Source organism: Odocoileus virginianus, chromosome 24, assembly GCF_023699985.2.
Source record: "Odocoileus virginianus isolate 20LAN1187 ecotype Illinois chromosome 24, Ovbor_1.2, whole genome shotgun sequence".
Lineage (NCBI taxonomy): Eukaryota > Metazoa > Chordata > Mammalia > Artiodactyla > Cervidae > Odocoileus > Odocoileus virginianus.
The window spans coordinates 1,162,066-1,180,523 of NC_069697.1; the positions used below are offsets into that span (position 1 = coordinate 1,162,066).

The 18,458-nt window shown below is 43.3% G+C and overlaps 1 protein-coding gene across 1 annotated transcript in view; it reads left to right on the forward strand.

Annotated features, from left to right (window-relative positions):
* The window catches only part of TPH2 (tryptophan hydroxylase 2), a 107,289-nt gene that overhangs the window by 3,506 nt on the left and 85,325 nt on the right, over window positions 1-18,458 (forward strand). Inside the window, exons 2-6 of the mRNA XM_070454202.1 lie at window positions 1,234-1,456; window positions 3,915-4,067; window positions 6,907-7,090; window positions 7,188-7,288; window positions 12,604-12,671. Coding sequence (XP_070310303.1) covers window positions 1,234-1,456; window positions 3,915-4,067; window positions 6,907-7,090; window positions 7,188-7,288; window positions 12,604-12,671 — 729 coding nt within the window. The remainder of the gene's footprint in view (window positions 1-1,233; window positions 1,457-3,914; window positions 4,068-6,906; window positions 7,091-7,187; window positions 7,289-12,603; window positions 12,672-18,458) is intronic.

Sequence of the window (18,458 nt, forward strand, 5' to 3'; positions counted from 1 at the left end):
CACTCTCCTCTTTCACTTTTATCAAGAGGCTTTTTAGTTCCTCTTCACTTCTGCCATAAGGGTGGTGTCGTCTGCATATCTGAGGTTATTGATATTTCTCCTGGCAATCTTGATTCCAGCTTGTTCTTCTTCCAGCCCAGCGTTTGTCATGATGTACTCTGCATAGAAGTTAAATAAGCAGGGTGACAACATACAGCCTGATGTAATCCTTTTCCTGTTTGCAACCAGTCTGTTGTTCCATGTCCAGTTCTAACTGTTGCTTCCTGACCTGCATACAGGTTTCTCAAGAGGCAGCTCAGGTGGTCTGGTATTCCCATCTCTCAGAATTTTCCACAGTTTATTGTGATCGACACAGTGAAAGGCTTTGGCATAGTCAATAAAGCAGAAATAGATGATTTTCTGGAACTCTCTTGCTTTTTCGATGATCCAGAGGATGTTGGCAATTTGATCTCTGGTTCCTCTGTCTTTTCTAAAACCAGCCTGAACATCTGGACAATTCAGGTATGACCTAAATCAAATCCCTTATGATTATACAGTGGAAGTGAGAAATAGATTTAAGGGACTAGATCTGATAGACAGAGTGCCTGATGAACTATGGATGGAGGTTCGTGACATTGTACAGGAGACAGGGATCAAGACCACCCCCATGGAAAAGAAATGCAATAAAGCAAAATGGCTGTTTGAAGAGGCCTTACAACTATGCATATATGTGGCTAAATCACAGCCTCACATTTCCTTTACAGTTGCCTAAACATCACTGCATAGTTTTATCACACAACTGGGAAGCTGTGCATTTTATGAACACCATCACGCACACAGTTCCACTCACACAGTCATAACACATCAGATCAGAAAAAATTTATTAACATAAAGTAAAATGGCTTAGGGACTCTGCAATACTGATCTTTCTCGAATTATTTTCCTTCTGTTGGAAAACATTGAATTCCTCATTACCTTAAGGGTGAGGTTAGCTTGCCAGTAGCAGGTTTGAGAGATGAGAGCTAAGGTCAGGGGACAGATGTTTTCTTTTACAAATAATACTCCATTATGTATTGTTCCCCACCACCCACGCCCGAGCACGGGGAACGCAGATAACCCCAGGCTTCAGGTTTGTAATCTGACTGTGGCCATCGGCAGCCAGAAATGAGTTTCTTTCTAATCAGCCTCCCATCAGTCCCCAGTCACTCATATAAAGGGCCTGGAAGGGGAAGATTCGCATCGCATTTTCTTCAGCACCAGGGTTCTGGTCAGCGCCCCGAGAGGTCCGCCGCCGGCCAGCCCCTCTCGCCTCGCCGCGGCTGCTGCTCTGCTCGTCCCCCTGCTGCAGAGAAAGCAAATTACACCGGGACCCATGCAGCCAGCAATGATGATGTTTTCCAGTAAATACTGGGCAAGAAGAGGGCTTTCCCTGGACTCAGCGGTGCCCGAAGAGCATCAGCTGCTCGCCAGCTCAACAGTGAGTCCTGAGTAGCGGGCACTCTGTAGAGGAGGTTTTCCAGGTCGGGGACAGCCTTTTCCTCGCCACTGGGACACCAACTCTAAACACACGCCCTTAATTCCTTCCTCATCTGTCTAACCTGCCTCCCTGCTGACTCTCTCCACCCTTCTTTCTCTCTCCATAAAGCAAAGCAGGTGTCCTGATCTCTACAGGGCACAGCTTTCTTTCCTCAAAGCTTTTGAGTTGAAGTAAAGAAGTTCCCGAATGTTAAGAATGAGAAGTTGTATGAAATAATGTCTTATATCAACAACCAAAATAAGTGTGCAGAATTTTTGAGAGGATTGTTTATTATGAGTTGAAATAGGGAGAAGAAATTAAATGGATTTCTATGGTTCCTGCAAGATTATTGTGTCTTCTGTACCCTCTTCCATCTACAAAACCTGGTCTTTAAACACAAAGTAATATTTTCTGTTTTTGTCTATAGATGCTGTTTTTTGAAATAAGAGAAAGATCAGATTCCTTTCCAAAGTTTTCCTGTGTTCCTCATTACTTCATTATTTTTCAGTTTAACTGATGGGGTAATGAAAGCAATACTCCACTTGTTTCAATATTTAAGGCAGTTTTATTAAAAAAAAAACAGTAACAATAAAAAAGTAACATTTTGCAGGATTTAGAGTCTGATATGGGGTAATAATCATAGGATTTGATAAAGAAGACAGTGAATGAAAAATGTATTCAGATTTCTAGTTATTAAAAATATTAAATGATATTTCATTACCATACTACCAGAGTTAATCAACCAATTACAATTCAATGAGTATCATAGACAAATCTGTTTTAGTATCATAGCTCTGACTGTGTGCCAGAGGGTTGTATTGTACTGGTATATTATTACTCCTAAGAATGTTGAAAAGTAATCAGGGCAAGTTTTGAAGAACTGTTTAAATCAATTTGCAAAAATGAGTCTAAAACATAAATAAGTTTTCTAACATTTAAATGTTGGAAATGAATATTTGAATGAGATATTACAATGAAGAATTCTGAAGCCGCAGTGACCTTCTGGGAGGAAAACTAGGAAAACTCAAGAGTTATGGTTAATGTGTAATAACCCTTTCATATAGAAAATATGACTTAAATATATAAGATCTGTGGCAGATGTTGAGAGCACTACAACATTTGAGCTTTTAATGATGGAACATACTGTCAAATGCCAATGCTCGCATAAACTTCTTTTGTCCCTCAAGTCATAAATTATAAAATGCTTATTTCTGTGATATGTAAATCTAGTGAGTGAGGCAATAGTAACATGTGAAAATAAAGCCAGTAGGGAAGTGAGAGGGAAAAAATAACAAAGAACTGTTCACTGAGTTCCATATCAAATGTGCATGTTTCAGTTTCATGAGCAAGTAATAGATTGGTGTGACTGCACTATATCACTGTCTGCCGGGGAGAAAGTTCTCTTTGCCCAGTTCTTCATCTGCATATAAAGAACATGGAAAGGTACACTCCGGTTTGCATTCTGCTGAGTAAAAGTTTCCAGCTTTTTAATTGTGTATTTCTGACAATACGATCCAAGTTTCTGAAATCTGTCATTTTTGCCTTTAGCCGGTAGGACCAATAGTCATTACTTAGTTATGTATTATTATGGTATCTTGGTTGGCCAATGAAGTGCTAATATTTTTCAATTTCTCAGATTCTGCTCTTGGCTCCTAATGATGAGCTAGTCTCTTTGTTTCTCGATTTCTTTTTACCCTCCTCTTTCTTCCTGCCTTCCTTTCTCTCTCCCTCCCTCCCTCCTCTCCTTCATCTTTCTTTCTTTTCTTCAGTTTTTTCATGTAGCTGAATTTTTATGTCCACTTTTCAGATATCATCTGCTGACACAGGTGGCCTTCATTAAATACACTCCTATGTGATAAACTTCTGCAGATAGACTCACATTGACCATGTGGATCTAACTGCAGAAAGTAAGGTGGTCAATTTTAGTGCATGTCCTGACATATTTCAGAACAAAACTAATATTTTGTTTTTAAGATTAATTGAAAAAATTATTTTGAAAAATATGTTTAGTAATTAATATAGCTTAATTTTATGTTTACTAATTAATATATCTTCGATATAATTCAACTAGGCTAACAGATCAAACTTCATGCTGTAAAATCTGTTAGAAAGAAGGGAGTTATTCACACAAGAGACTTTATGATGGTCAGATTTTTGTTGCTATTAAAATGAAGCAAATATGATTTCCCTTTAATTTCAACCACTGGATGATATCTTTGAGCATTTCAAAATAGTGTCCATGAGTAAATTAGACCAGTACTTATGATCAATAATTATAAGTGACTTGGCAACTTCTCCGTGAGTTTGTATGCTTGCTAAGGGTTCCAGCATATGAATGGAATGTCTGAAAAAGAATCTGGTTACAGAGAACTCTGGAATCCTAACTAATACTTTCGTGTGTGTTTCTACCTTTTTAAAGCTAAATAAAACTAACTCTGGCAAAAATGATGATAAAAAAGGCAACAAGGGAAGCAGCAAAAATGACACAGCTACCGAGAGTGGCAAGACGGCAGTTGTATTCTCCTTGAAAAATGAAGTTGGTGGATTAGTCAAAGCACTGAAACTCTTCCAGGTGAATGTAAAAATGTCATTATCTAACTTTAAAACTGTCTGTGTGCTGGTTTACAAACCTGTCATCTGTTACAAAATATCACTAGATATCTAGAAATGAATCCATTTCTAGATAATGTGTTGAAAGTTTCAAAGAGACCAAACTTCATGACACTATAAGAGGGGTTGGTCTGTCAAACAATAAAATAAACATTCATGGAAATCATGGTTTATTAACTTAGAGTCAGCCGATTAGTAATTCTGCATACTGTTGTCAGGTGAGGAAGTTGGTAATTTGAAAGTGTGAGCCTCACACCCGGAAATGCAAACACAAAAGAAGCCAAAGAAGGTATCTTTAAATATCAAGTGCTTGCAGCCTGATTCAGTTTGTTCATGTTTGAATCATGCATATGTCCTAGAGTACATTGATGGCATAAAATGAGATATGTTAGTATAGGCACTCGTTATTCCGCTAAGATTCTTTGTTTCAAGAACCTAACCTGTCTTTTGTAAAGATGAGTCATTCTCCTTTTTTTTTTTAAAAAAAAAGATGAGTCATTCTCCTTATATAGGACCTAGGACTGTGTGCGGGCTAAGTTGCCTCAGTTGTGTCCAACTCTTTGCAACCCTATGGACTGTAGCTCACCAGGCTCCTCTGTCCATGGGATTCTCCAGGCAAGAATACTGGAGTCGGTTGCCATGCCCTTTTCCAGGGGAATCCTCCCAACCCAGGGGTTGAACCCACTTCTCTTACATCTCCTGCATTGGCAGGCAAGTTCTTTACCACTAGCGCCACCTGGGAAGCCTGGGAGCTAGGGCTAGCTTTCTCTTACAGAAATATAGTCATCCAAATGGGTGGTTTGAAACCCTAAGAAAGAGCGTAGTTGAGGGGAAGGTTATAAAAACCCGGAAAAACTCTTGACTTCTTGCCAGGGTACCCCTGATGGCTTCCCTGTCCTTCAGGAAATGCCTCTTTTACCAGTGGGTTTTGTTTGGGGGCAGTGGCCATGATTAGAGCTGTAATGGGGGCCTAGCACTGTATGGTGCCTTGGGTTCCTGGTGCCATGGAAAGACTGAATTGCAGTCAGAGGTTTCAGACCCGTGTTCTCTTGGCTCGGCTAATCACTAGCTGCTTCCTAGATTCAATAGCTTCATTTGTAAAATAGCAGTAATAATTCCTACCTAACAAGGTTGTTGTGCTGAAATAACAGGAGTGTAAGTGCTTTGTAAAGTGTGCAGACATGAAGCATTATTGTGATGCCTCTTTGATGACCATAGAGGGGGAATTAGCAGCCTGTTTTGGCAAATATTTCCTTGTTCTCTTCTGACCTTGAAGAAAGGATCAGGTACCATAAACAGTGGTAATGGAAGTTTGGGGAACTATTTTACACATAATGATATCATCCAGTGCTGTCTCCATACAGTGCCCAAAGGCAGGCCAATTCAATTAGACAGCTGGGTATAGTGGAAAAACACCCTGGAGACAGACTCATCAGCTCTGAGTTTTCACTTGGCCATCAGCTGGTGATGGGGTCTTAGTTATATCACTTAACCCATTTGAACCCCAGTTTTCTTGTCTAAAAATATCCACTCTGCTTCAACCAAAGTCCACACAGTGACCCAGTTGTGTGAAGACGCTTGAACTTTGAATCTAATGTCAATCTTACCTTTATTACCTCCCAATTTAGAAAATATGGCATTATTGCAAAACTTATTAAAAACATAAATAGAACAATTAGCAGCCTGGTCACAGGATGAGTTTCTTTATACAGAGAAGGATGCTGTGCTTTCATCCTGATCTGGTACTGGAAATTGCCTCTCCTGCTGCTGTGCTGAAAGGTCTGAGGCCGCCCAGATTGTACTAGGAGTTATGCTGATAATCAGAGGATACCGTGGACTGATGGGGAGGGATCTGCTGTCTGGGGCTGGTCAGGATGGAGGGGAGAACTTAGTCTTCAGTTACCTGAGGACAAAGAAAGACTACGTCCCTGGGGGGAATTTAAACCTGAGACTTGAGTATGAAACTGCGGCCCTGCTGTGAACATCTTATTGTAAGGAGATTTTACTCCTGAAATCCATCGCGATAGTTGCAGCAACACATTCTTGGGTGAAGTTAGTTAGCCTGGAGGTTGCTGAAAGAGAATAGTTCCTAAGTGGTTCCATTAGGGAGTCTTCTTTTATTTCCTTGCCTACGGAGACCCTTCCTTGGCTACCTTTTCTTGCTTTTCTTTTTCCTTTTCTTGCTTCCTTCCGCCACCCCACCCCCGAAAATGTGGGCCGCTCTTCGGTTAGTATGTCCCAAATTTCCCTCATTTTCATATCACCTTCCCCGTTTCTGCCTTATTTGCCTGCTGTTCATACTATTAATTATTTCTTCTACAATTATCTTAAGTTTTATTTCAAAAAGAAATGTTTTATTACTATAAAATCAAGAGTTTGAGTTATAAGTTTTTTGGGAAAATATATTAAAAAAAATCAACCTGACAGTATGATATATGACAGTTTGATAAACTAAATTCCCCCCCAAATAATCGTGCATTCCACCAGTGGGATGTGGGCTCCTCTAGGAAATGATAATCTTCATAATGATTATACATTTTGTGGGGCCTTTATATACCATAATGCCCCTCCTTGTTGAAAAAGAGACAGGAAAACCTACACACAGTTACTATTCTTATTAATAGAGACAATGGTTGGAAAACATTTCCGTGTTTTAGTCAACCAAACAGTGAGATAATTGTCTTTTCCTCTTTCATGGGCACTTGGCACCTTTTGGCTTACATGTTAAACAAGGACAGTCCATGGCATCTCCTTTATTGTTCCCTGGAGCTGATTTAGATATGTTGTTTATACGTTCACAGGAAAAACATGTCAACATGATTCATATTGAGTCCCGGAAATCCCGGCGGCGAAGTTCGGAAGTTGAAATCTTTGTGGACTGTGAGTGTGGCAAAACGGAGTTCAATGAGCTCATTCAGTCGCTGAAATTTCAAACCACAATTGTGACGCTGAATCCGCCAGAGAACATTTGGACGGAGGAAGAAGGCAAGGCCAGTTTTTGTTTGTTGGGTGATTTTGCAAGCTGACATGCGTTGCAAAGGGGAAAGCTAATATTTCTGAACCTGCACTGTGTTTCCAGCAGAGCTGGAGGACGTGCCCTGGTTTCCCCGGAAGATCTCGGAGTTAGACAGGTGCTCCCACCGAGTCCTCATGTATGGTTCAGAGCTGGACGCCGACCACCCAGTAAGTGCCCGGCCAAGTCCATCCCACACGCGCTCTTCCAGCATATGGCAGAGTGCCATATTCTGTGCCAGGATGCTTTATCATAGAGCAGTTTATTATTTATTCCCTGTAGCTGAGAGCAGACCCTTAAATGATAAGGCTTCTCTGTACATATGCGTTGGCTGGAAGCAGCTTAGAGGGATGGTAGTTCTGTTGCAGGAAGGGGGACCCCTTCCAGGGCCCAAAACCGGGCTCTTGTCTAACACTCGGAAATGAATTGTCCGAAGAGACACATGTGCTGACAAAGGAAGAGGTTTTATTGGGAAGGGCACCCGGGTGGAGAGCAGTAGGTAAGGGAACCCAGGAGAACTGCTCTGCCGCATGTTTCGCAGTCTTGGGTTTTATGGTGGTGGGATTCGTTTCCGGGTGGTCTTTGGCCAATCATTTTAATTTAGAGCCTTTGCTGGCGGCGCACGCATCACTCAGCCAAGATGGATGCTAGCGAGAGGGATCCTGGGAAGTGGACGGACAGGCAGTGTCTCCTCTTGACCTTTCCCGAACTCTTCCGGTTGGCGGTGGCTTATTAGTTCCTATTCCTTATCAGGATCTCCTGTCATAAAACAACTCATGCAAATGGTTACTATGGTGCCTGGCCAGGCTGGGCGGTTTCAATCAGTGTGCTTCCCCTAACAGTTCCACCTTGCTTTTATTTTTAAAAGGGTTGGATAAAAGAGGAGGAGAGTATAAACCCTGGAGAACGTTTCTGTAGAATTAGACAACCTGAAATATACTTGCAGATGGTGGCCCTTGGAAGAAAGGAGCTGAAATTGGTCGCCTCTTGGGGAAATGAGGGAGGACTGGGTGTTGTGCGACTCAGTGAGAGAGTCGAACTCTCCTTGTTTTTCTGGACTGGAAGTAGTCAGGAGCAGAGCAGTGTGGTGGACTTCAGTCTCAATGGAAAGGCAGAGGGTGACAGAATCAGACCTTGATGGAAGACGCATCTCTCCTTCCTGAGTCTATTTACTGCCATCTTAGCGCTACAGCTGTAAAAATGACCACCTTTAAAGAAATGTGATATGTAGTAAGCATTTCCATTATTTCCTCTCTTCCCCTTTACATTAGTTTTTATTTAACGCAGGAGGCCTGAAACTTCTTTATGGTCAGAATGAAGTACAGTTAGTAGTCTGGGAGAAGCAAGCAATGTACTCCTTCGTTACAAAAGATTTTCCCCCAGTGCCCTGTGTCTAAAAGTGGTGGATTAAAGGGTGAAACCCGAGCAGATTGGTCATGCTTATAGAGCCTTTTGTGGACTGAGGGTAATGGTTTTCAGATATCCATCTTATTTAAATGGAGGAAGTCTGGAAATCTTACAGACTGTGCAGAGGCTCTCTCAGTGTGGTCCTGGGCCAGCTGCCTTGGTATCGCCCAGGGGCTTGTCTCACTAAGCCCACACTCAAGTGTGAGAACAACTGCTTTAAAGGAGGCCAGGACAACTTCAGCAAGAGCGAGCTGTTCAGTCAAACCAGTCTTTTGGCATAAAATACAAATTCAGACCAATTCATAGCATACCATTTAGTGGTCAGACAAACCTAATTCAATTCCATGATTCAAAAAACTGAGTTCGCTCAAAGACACATTCTGTTACGTTTGCCAGGATAGCTTAAAAATTCAGAATAATTCACAGTAGTTCACATGAAAGGTTCCTGAACTTTACAGAAATACTCAAAAGTGTCTTTAAGAATCATCCATTTGTTTGTCTTCCCCTTCTCACCTCAGAGGAGTCAGGATTAGCACAGAAGCTGATCTAAGACCTTAGCAGTAGCAGGACGGCTCAGACACCAGCTGTTAATTTCAGGATGACCTTGGGCAAGTCCCCCTACTTCTGCAGCTCAGCTTCTTTACATCAAATGTGGGCATAAAATGCTTATTGAGCTCAAAGGGGCGTTTGAAAGGCCTAGTTAATAAAACAACTGGAAAGCATTTTGGCAAGAGTAAATGCTTAATTCCGGGAAAGGAAATGCTGTATTAAATCATGCAGATCAATGCCTGGACAGTAAAGGAGTTTTTTGCTAACCTCTTATTTCCAAATGCTCCCCTTAGTCTAGTTTGGAAATTACTCAAGTTGGAGAAAGAGGGTCAGAACAACCACAGGAACCACTGACCTTGCTGTGAAAAAATTTATTCTAATATCCAGCATAAATTTTTCTATGCTTAATTTTGTTCCATCATTCCTAATTGTACCCGTCTTATGATACCTTCTCTTATTTTCTATGCAGCCACTTGAAATAATTGCAAGTACTTAGCAATCTCCTACCTGACTCATCATTTTTTACCACATATATTTCTTTTATATAAGCACACCAAATATTCATTATGCAAAATTTAATGTTGGTAAGTTGGTGTTTTTAAAATTATTATTTGATGAAGATAGATAAAAGTTTCTAAGGAATTTTTGTGCCTTGGAATAATTTCAGTCCCAAGGCAGGGATTATTATGTTAGGATCACGTTCTTGTGCTGAGATGGCTCACAAGGGGCTTGGAATATGAGTCATGCTGCTGAGGTTCTCAAGAAAGGGTTAAATATGTAGGTGAGTCCGTCTCAAACATTAAAGGACATACAAATCATGCAGATCTTTTCAAAATGCAGGTGGAGGTCCTGAGATTCTGCCTTTCTAGGGAGCTCCCGGTTGAGGCGTCACTGGTGGTCCAGGGACCACACTGAATAGCAAGGATCTAGACTGCGAGGGTCTTTCAAAGTGGGATTCAAGGTCCCCTGCATAAGGCTCTCATTAAAATTGCAGTACCTTGGGGCTCATCTGAAGCCTACTGAATCAGAACTTCCAGGGACGGAGCCTGGAATCTGCCTTTAAATGGATTTACCCGAGAGTCCACTGAGCGCTAAAGTTTGAGAGCTTGTGAGCCTAACTCAGTGATTCTCAGCCCTCACTTTCCATTTAGATAATCTCTGGGAAATTGGAAAAATATACTAATGCCAGCATCTCCTCTCAGTGTGTTTGCATCAAAACCTCTGGGAATGCATCCAGGTTTGGAGTATTATTTAAAGCCTGGCGGATGATGCCGGTGTTCTGCCAGGGTTGACCGATTTGGGATAGCCGTGCTCGCCAAAGTACATTCAGCTGTGCACTTTTGGGTGCTGGTTGGGTCTTCAGCTCCCCTTGATTTAAGTTGAGAGAGGAAGGGTCGTGTCTAGCAGACACTCTCTAAGTGCTTGTGTTGCCAGATTTAGCAAATACAAGTATAGGATGCCCAGTTACAGTTTCATTTCATATAAACAATAACATTTCTTAGTATAAGTAATGTCCCAAATATTGCCTGAGTGTCTTTTATTTTATCTGGTAACCTTATCCCTGGCATCAATTTAGAATGGATGGCCAAGGAATTCTGTATCTCTGTAATCACTAGTGTAGCTAGCATCTCTGTTCTATTTTGCCAGTTCACGCACGTTTCAATGCTGAAATTTCTGGTTCGCCCATAACACTTGTGTAATTACCACCATGCTAGGCTGATGAGCCATGATGAGTAAATCACTCTCTTGTGTGCCTGGAAAAGGTGCAGGTGTTTGCCAAGCAGACAGTCAAGATTCTTTGGGAAGCCCAGCAGATTACGATGCTGTTACCATGGTGTCTGGTTTGGCAGAAATCAGGGAACAGATGCTCAGATTTTCACATAACTCTTTTCCTTTTGTCGAGGCCTGCTTTCTCTTTGAGTATTAAGGGTGCTTGGCATTCTTCAGTTTTAGCATCCCAGGTTGTTGGATGTGACTAGTGAGTGTTGAAATCCGCATTTTCTAGCATGACCACTTCTACCTCTGTGGCATAAGACATTTTTCTTAGGTCACAGACCCATTTGTAAAGGTGGTCACAAATTTTGTAAATGTAATCACAAATTTTGTATATAGACATTTGAAGGCTCCGTCAGCCTGCTTTTGGACTCCAGTTTAAAGACCCCCAGTTCATAGCAGAAAAGAGAGTGCTGGCCTTGAGAGTGGGTGCCCTTCCCTTCTACAGGGCCTTTGGGTGAGCTCAGGGCCCTCATTTAAAGACCCCCCAGTTTATAGCAGAAAAGAGAGTGCTGGCCTTGAGTGTGGGCTCCGTTCCTGTCTGCAGGGCTTTTGGGTGAGCTCAGGGCACTCCCTGTCTCCCTCTGTTCCTGACCTCTTGTCGTTCCTGAGAGAAAGGCTCTTGGCAGTGGACGTTCTTTGTTTCTGTTCGGCATTCAGTCCTGTGAAGATTTCTGACCTCAAAGCCAGTTCTCCTTCAGCCGGAAGAGAGAGGAAAATGAGCTAAGGTTCCCCTTGAACGTGTCTGAGTGGATGCCGATTGAGCAGTGATGGCTCAGGGCTTCGTGGGCCTGTCCTGGTTCTCCTCCCAGAGCCCTGATCCCACAGCCTGTCTCCTTGCCCGACCTTCTTTCTCAGAGTGGCCCTCCCATCTTGATTTATCCCTCAGGGCTCCAGGGGTAAGAAGTTAAGTTGAAACCATACCATCTGGGCTTCCGGCTGTTTGAAGAAACACCCCTGGGAAGAACCGATTGTCTGAAAGTACCTGAAAGAAAGGAAAATTGAAAGTCTGTTGACAAGAGCAGAGACTCTTGAATAAACCAGGAAGTCCTCTTGGAAGGACTCCACTTGATAGGAAAATGACAGACAGGATGGTTAATTTCCCAAGTGCATGATGCTGGGTAAAATCTTGAACTTGGCTGAAAACTAGTCAGAATTATAGGAACTCAGAGGGAAATGGAGCTAGCTTGCTATCCTGTGTCTGGATCCCTTGTAATCGATTTTGCTTTATGTGGCTATACTCATAACATACAGCAAAACCTCTTTAATTCATCCTAATTTGGGATTTTGATGATTATTCTGAGTGATAGAATTTTAATGCATGAACATTTACTGGTTATTTGCACAAAGCAATTAAATTTAGGTTAACTCACTGAATAGCCATGTTAAAGTGATCTGTTTTATTGAACAGATAAGATTAATTTGTAATTAAGATCAGTTACATGTAAATGATACTTAAAAACTAAAGGATATTGTTCACAATATCAATTTGCTTAACTAAGCCATTCTGCTTACTTATGGATAGGTTAACTTTAGTCTGAATTCCCACGCATCCCAAATTAGGATAGCCCAAATTTAATGAGGTTTTACTGTAAGTACAATTTGCTTCCGCCTGTATCATCAAGGTGGTCATCCAAGGGAAAAAATTACATTTGAATTGGACCCTCAATAAACATCACAGCAATTTTCTTTTAGGCCTTCTGCAACTAACTTTTTTGGCAGTCTGTTAAATAACTTCATTTCTTTTCTGTTTAAGGGATTTAAAGACAATGTCTATCGACAGAGAAGGAAGTATTTTGTGGATGTCGCCATGGGTTACAAATAGTAAGTACCTGTGTGACTCTGTCCTGTGACTTGTTGCTCGCGGATTAGGTAAATCACATGTTGGGTTAAACAGACCTGTCTTCTCATCCCTTTTAACTTTTGCAGAAAGCAGACATGAACCATTTTATACACTCGCCAATGCTGTAGGCTGTAAATGCCAACACGGATGTTTGACATGTGGGTATAATTGTAAAATAATGAGTGCTGTGGGCCAACGCCAAGTGCTACATTTTCACCATGGTACTCAGAGGTCAACTAAGGCAAGGAGCCATTTCTGTACACTCTGCAGGGCCTGGGAAATGTGTTTTAATTTTACTTTTGACTTGACATTTTAGTTAGCTCCCTTCCATGTCCAGCTTCCCTGGTGAAAGTAGAGGATTCCACAGGAATGACGAAAAGGCTCATGTAAGCAGCAATCACAGAAAAGAAATGTGGTTGTTTTATAGGAAAAGGAAACTTCCTATAAACTGGAGGGTTTTTAAAAAATTTTTTTATTTATTATTTGGCTGCACGGCGTCTTAGTTGCGGCACTTGGGATCTTCAGTCTTCATAGCGGTGTGTGGACCAGGGATCTTTAGTTGTGGTATGTGGGATCTACTTCCCTGACCAGGGATCTAACCCAGGCTCTCTGCCGTGGGATCACAGAGTCTCAGCCGCTGGAGCACCAGGGAAGTCCCTAAACTGGAGGTTTCATCCCCAGTCGGGGATTAGGCTTGAGGTGAAACTGGAGCGCCTCGGGACTGGGCCAAGCGGCAGTGGCAGGAGGTTTGTGACTGGCAGCATGAGTGGTGGTGGCCGCAGGCCACACCCGGAAAGCTGGAGTGGACGTCAGCCCCTGCCTCTTCTGCTCACGCCGATGAAAATCGCGTAGGGACCGTCACAGCGCTGCCGCATCTTTCCTCTGGTGTTCCGTCAGCTCCATGCGTCTTCTGAACAGGGCACACTTTAAACCCGTGCCTGGTAGGAACGCGTCTTTCTTCCTCTCACGGAGACTGCTGAGAGGCTTGACTGCTGTGTGGGGCAGGTTTGTCCTTGCTGAGAATTTGGGCCATTATGAGTGTTACGGAGGGTACCCTGTTTCCTTGATTTAAAGGAATCTGACACACAGGTATGAGAGCGACGTGAGCGAATCCCCCCACCCCTCTGGCTGGCAGTCCTCTTCTTGTTCCTAACCCCCTCTGACACTTTGGGTGCTCTTTCCTCCCTCCTCCCAAGCCCCAGGCACCCCTCACTCTTTCTTATAAGCATGAAAAACGGACTCTTCGGCATGCTTTTCCGCGTGTGTCTCCTCTCGGCCTGACTCCTCTGTTCCAAGCAGGTTCTCGACCCTCTTTAGACCACAGTGCCTTTCTGGCGCCTCCGACGGCAGCGTGCTCATGGCTTATCCTGCCCGCGCCTGACCTCACGGCCCCCACACCCTCAGCACCATCACTGTTAGCTCCGTCTCCCAGTGTCCCCAGTCAGGTTGCCCAGTGAGGGCTCTGACGGGCCACATGCACCTTTTCACATCAGGCCCCGATAGAGGGCTGTGACCTTAATATTGGCCCCCTTGGTTCACAGACCCTCCCTGTGAAATCTGGTCCTGTCTGCATAGACAGAGCGTAGGCAGGACAGACCTTTGGGGCACGATCTGCCCAGGACATGGTAAAAGCTCCGTTTTTGGCAGACACTTTTTCTTTAGATAAAACAGATACAAAAAAATGTATTTAAAAAAAAATGTATTTTATACACAGATGCTCCATGGAATGTATTATATATATAAGAACAGTATGTGTGTGTGTGTGTGTTTATATATATGTAAAGGATTTTGTCGGCATAGGGATCAAGTGCATGTGTGCGTGCTCAGTTGTGTCTGACTCTTTTGTGACCCCATGGACTGTAGCCCACCAGTCTCCTCTGTCCATGGGATTCTCCAGGCAGGAATACTGGAGTGGGTTACCATTTCTTTCTCCAGGGGATCTTCCCAAACCAGGGATTCAACCCGCAGCTCCTGCTGCAGCTCCTGCATGGCAGGTGGATTCTTTATCACTGAGCCACCAAGGAAGCCTGTAGTTATGATCAGGGGACTACCTCAAATAATAGTTATTTCTTCTTGTGGACCCCAGAAATTGGACCACGACAGGCTTATAATGTAGTGGCACTAGTAGAAACTGGTATACACGAGTCCACCCGTTTCAAGGAGCACTGATAATGGGGACTTTTATGGTTTTAAAGGAAGCATATTTGTTTGGAGAGGAAAGGAGCATATAGTTATAATGATGAAGGGTGAGGCCCTCAAAGTGTTAACAGGAGCTTGCAGTTGCCATTTCCCATTAGCTAAAGTGAAATTGAGGCCTGATGTCTACGGAAAATGAAAGTAAAAACTGGAGGTTGGGACGTGGTGGAGGTTTTATAAAAAGGAGGGCTGCACGCAGGCGGAGCAGTCCAGGATCTGGTTCCCGTCTGGAGGGGACTGACTCCTAGTAACCGAATGTTCAGGAGGCTGAGATAGGCAGGGCACTGCCTCTTTGTCATTACCTAGGCAGAAACCACCCTCCCTGTGGTCCTGACGCCAGGGAGGTCAGATTAAACTAGTCAGTGGGTACAGCGTCAGAGCAAAGGGTGTTTGGACAAGAGAGTTTGGAACCCAGGGGCCTTGTCACCCTCTGCCCCGGACAGTGCTGACCACAAAGAATAAGAAAGTGGTTCACAGCTGGGGTTTTGGAGTCAGACAGGGCGGAGCTGGAGTTCCAGCCTCACTGCTCCCTAGCTGGTGAGCGCTGCAGGCCCTCCTGGGAAGCGTGTCTGACAGGAGGGCCCGTCTCAGGGCTATCCGGGCTACGAGGGAGTGTGTATGCCGTGCTGAGCACGAAGCTGGCACTCGGTTTGTGATCACTGGTGTCAGTCACTGCTCTTACCTCTGCCCTCCCCCTTTCCTCAGGCTGGCTTCTGCTTCCCTTTGATCTACTGGTTCATTCTGTAGCCATCTTAACAGCACCATTTAGGCACCATCTTAGGAAATACTATAGCTTGAACATTCCGAGAAGTAATCCTTGAAAGAAAATTCCTCCAGCTTCTCATTTAAAAGGCTGCTCATAGACTGATAACTCTTCATGCTGAACAGCCTCCCTCTTTATGGAGAAATTTCATAGGAAACAGTCGTATTCCCATTTGGGCATGTGTGGGAAGCTGCCAAGATACTGAGAAAGGTCACCCATTGCCTCAGGTGCTTCTTATAAGTGGATGGTGTGAGGGAAGTGGAGAGAAAAGGATCATTCCTTGATGCCCTCCGTGCCGTCATCACTGTGGCTTCTGACTGTGGCTTTGAGGATGGCTGTGGGCCAGCTGTTCCGCATGTGGGTAAGCTCGTGAGATGGTGCTGGTGGGTTGGGGCACAAGTTCTTACAAGTCTCGAGAGGGCCTGGGCCATGGTCTCCACTGTGCCATGCGGTAGGGAAGGTTTCCTTTTGGTTTAACAGAAAAAAAAAGATGCAATTTCTAATTGCAGTATGTATTTTCTAGTGCTGTTGGTTTTCCAAGTGAGCAAAGGGGAAAGATGTCAATACAGTAATTACCTAAGTTCGCTTGAGTGGCTTCTGGCAGCATGCTGTGACTGGATTTTTCCAAAGCAAAGCTTGGAACCACTGGTCTGAGAAGCCAGATTAGTTGAAATTGGGGTGGTCCTGAAAAAATTCAGCAAGTGAGGTTTCTGCAAATATAGTTTGGTAATAATAAAATTAGGGACTATTTGAACATGGGGGAAATAATTCAGTTCCCTGTTGATAGTTCGTTCAGGCTTTATGGACACTGAGGTCAGAAATATAGATGGAGATGGAGCACAGATATTTAAGTGGTGTCGTAGCAATCGGCAGGATGGAGTCTGAGGTGTCAAAAGATGAAGAGGAGAGGAAGCGAAGTACAGGATAATGTATATTGAAACCACAGCCAAGAAGCACTCTGAGGAATTCGTGTTGAATACCATATTTTCTATGATAGTCTTGAAAGGATAAACCGGGGGGAAAGAATCAACACAAGCAGAGAAAAATGAAAAAAATTCCTCTCGATGATGAAAAAACAGCAGGCTCAAAGTCTGTGTTACCTTGAGACAGAAAGCAGAAAGGGAGTGGGGATATGCGGCCTGCTGAGAACTGTCCATAGGGGCCACTCAGGGAGTTTCTGATTGGCAGAGCTGCTGGGAAACAGGACTGATTACCCGGAGGCCTGTGGCTGCTGCAGACAGGTGGGCCGCGAGGGTCTGCAAGGCCTGATTGCCTGGCCGGTAACAGCAGAGGAAGCCTTCATCAGTGCAAATATCACTCTCCATGGCCGACCTGAGACGGAAGGCGGTGGATGGGGAAGGAACGCACTGTTTCTGAAGTCATCTGTGAGACACCTCGTCCTCTAAACCCTGATCTCCTCCACCCAAATGAAAGAAATCCTGGCATAAACAGATAAAGGAGCCTCCTGCTTAGATAATGTGAAGGGTATATGGACATGCACTTCAGAGGAAATGGAACTGCATTGGGGTGGCACAGATGCTATGTGGAGGAAGAGAAAAGTTTGACTGTGGTGCTGGGGCTGTCAGATCTGAAACTCTTCAGTTCTGGTGTGGCGAAACATGTGACAGAATGTCTAGGCTTTGGAGCTAAACAGAACTGGGTTTGAATTCCTGTTCCATCACTTACAAGCTCTGGCCATTAGCACTGACCTAGGCTCCTGGTCTCAGTGCCCGTGTCTTAAAATGGACACAGTGTCCACCTTGAATGTTTGGGAGGATTATCAGTGCTTCAGGTCTCAGATGCTGATTGCTACAAGCTGGGGTTGATTCTATGACAGATATGATTATTATTATCACGTGTTGAGTAGCTGGTGGTTCCTTGATTCCATGTAATCATCTGTTAAGCTTTAAAATAAACACAGTACCTTAAGGAGTGAGTGAATTAGGGAATTTCAAGCCCCACAATAGACTGGGTTAAAGGAGGTTAAAAAAAATGTGTGTGGTGTGTGTATATGTGTGTGTGTGTACACTATAGTGTCCTGTAACTCATGCACACAGCTTTCTTCTTCAGTCTGAAAAATTGACTCTCTGCATTGCCTTTGCAGGCCAGTGGGTCTCAGCTAAGGTCAGAGGGAGCAGATAGGGGCTGGGCTGTGTTGGATTCATTTCTGAATGACTGATGGTGATAGAAATGTTCACCAAAGCTAGACTTCTCAGCTGTAATGCACAGGGGGTTTTAGTTTCCTTTTGTTAAATTCCTGCTATCTGCTGGACATGGTATTAATTAAACATGTTGCTTATGGTCTTCCAGTAAACTCTCAATAAGCCTTTGAGATAGGTATGCGATCTCATTTTGAAGATAAGGAAACTGAAGTTCAGAGACATTAGGAAACTTACTATAGGTGACAGAGCTGATTGTATCACCCAGATAAGCACCCATCGTTGATGCTTTAATTTCTCTGAAGTTGAGTAGTAAATGGAAACGTACAATGAAAGCAAATATTTGTAGTCCTAGGTTTGTTTCCCAGATGACCAGAATAGTTTCTGAAAAAGACCATTTTCAAGTGAGCCTCTCTTATAGAATCTAAATGTCTTTCTTTGCTCAAGAAGGCACATCTTCTCCTTCTTTTTGGTCTGGAAGTGGCTGTAGCATTACCCTTGAGATAAGATGAATATATTAGTGACAGAAGTAAGGGACTTGGCATTTTAAAAAGTCATTCTTCTCTTTAGAGAATTCACAGATGTTTGAAATGCACAGTTTTTGTGTGTACTTAATACACTTCAGACTTGATGAAGCCAGGACTCCGACC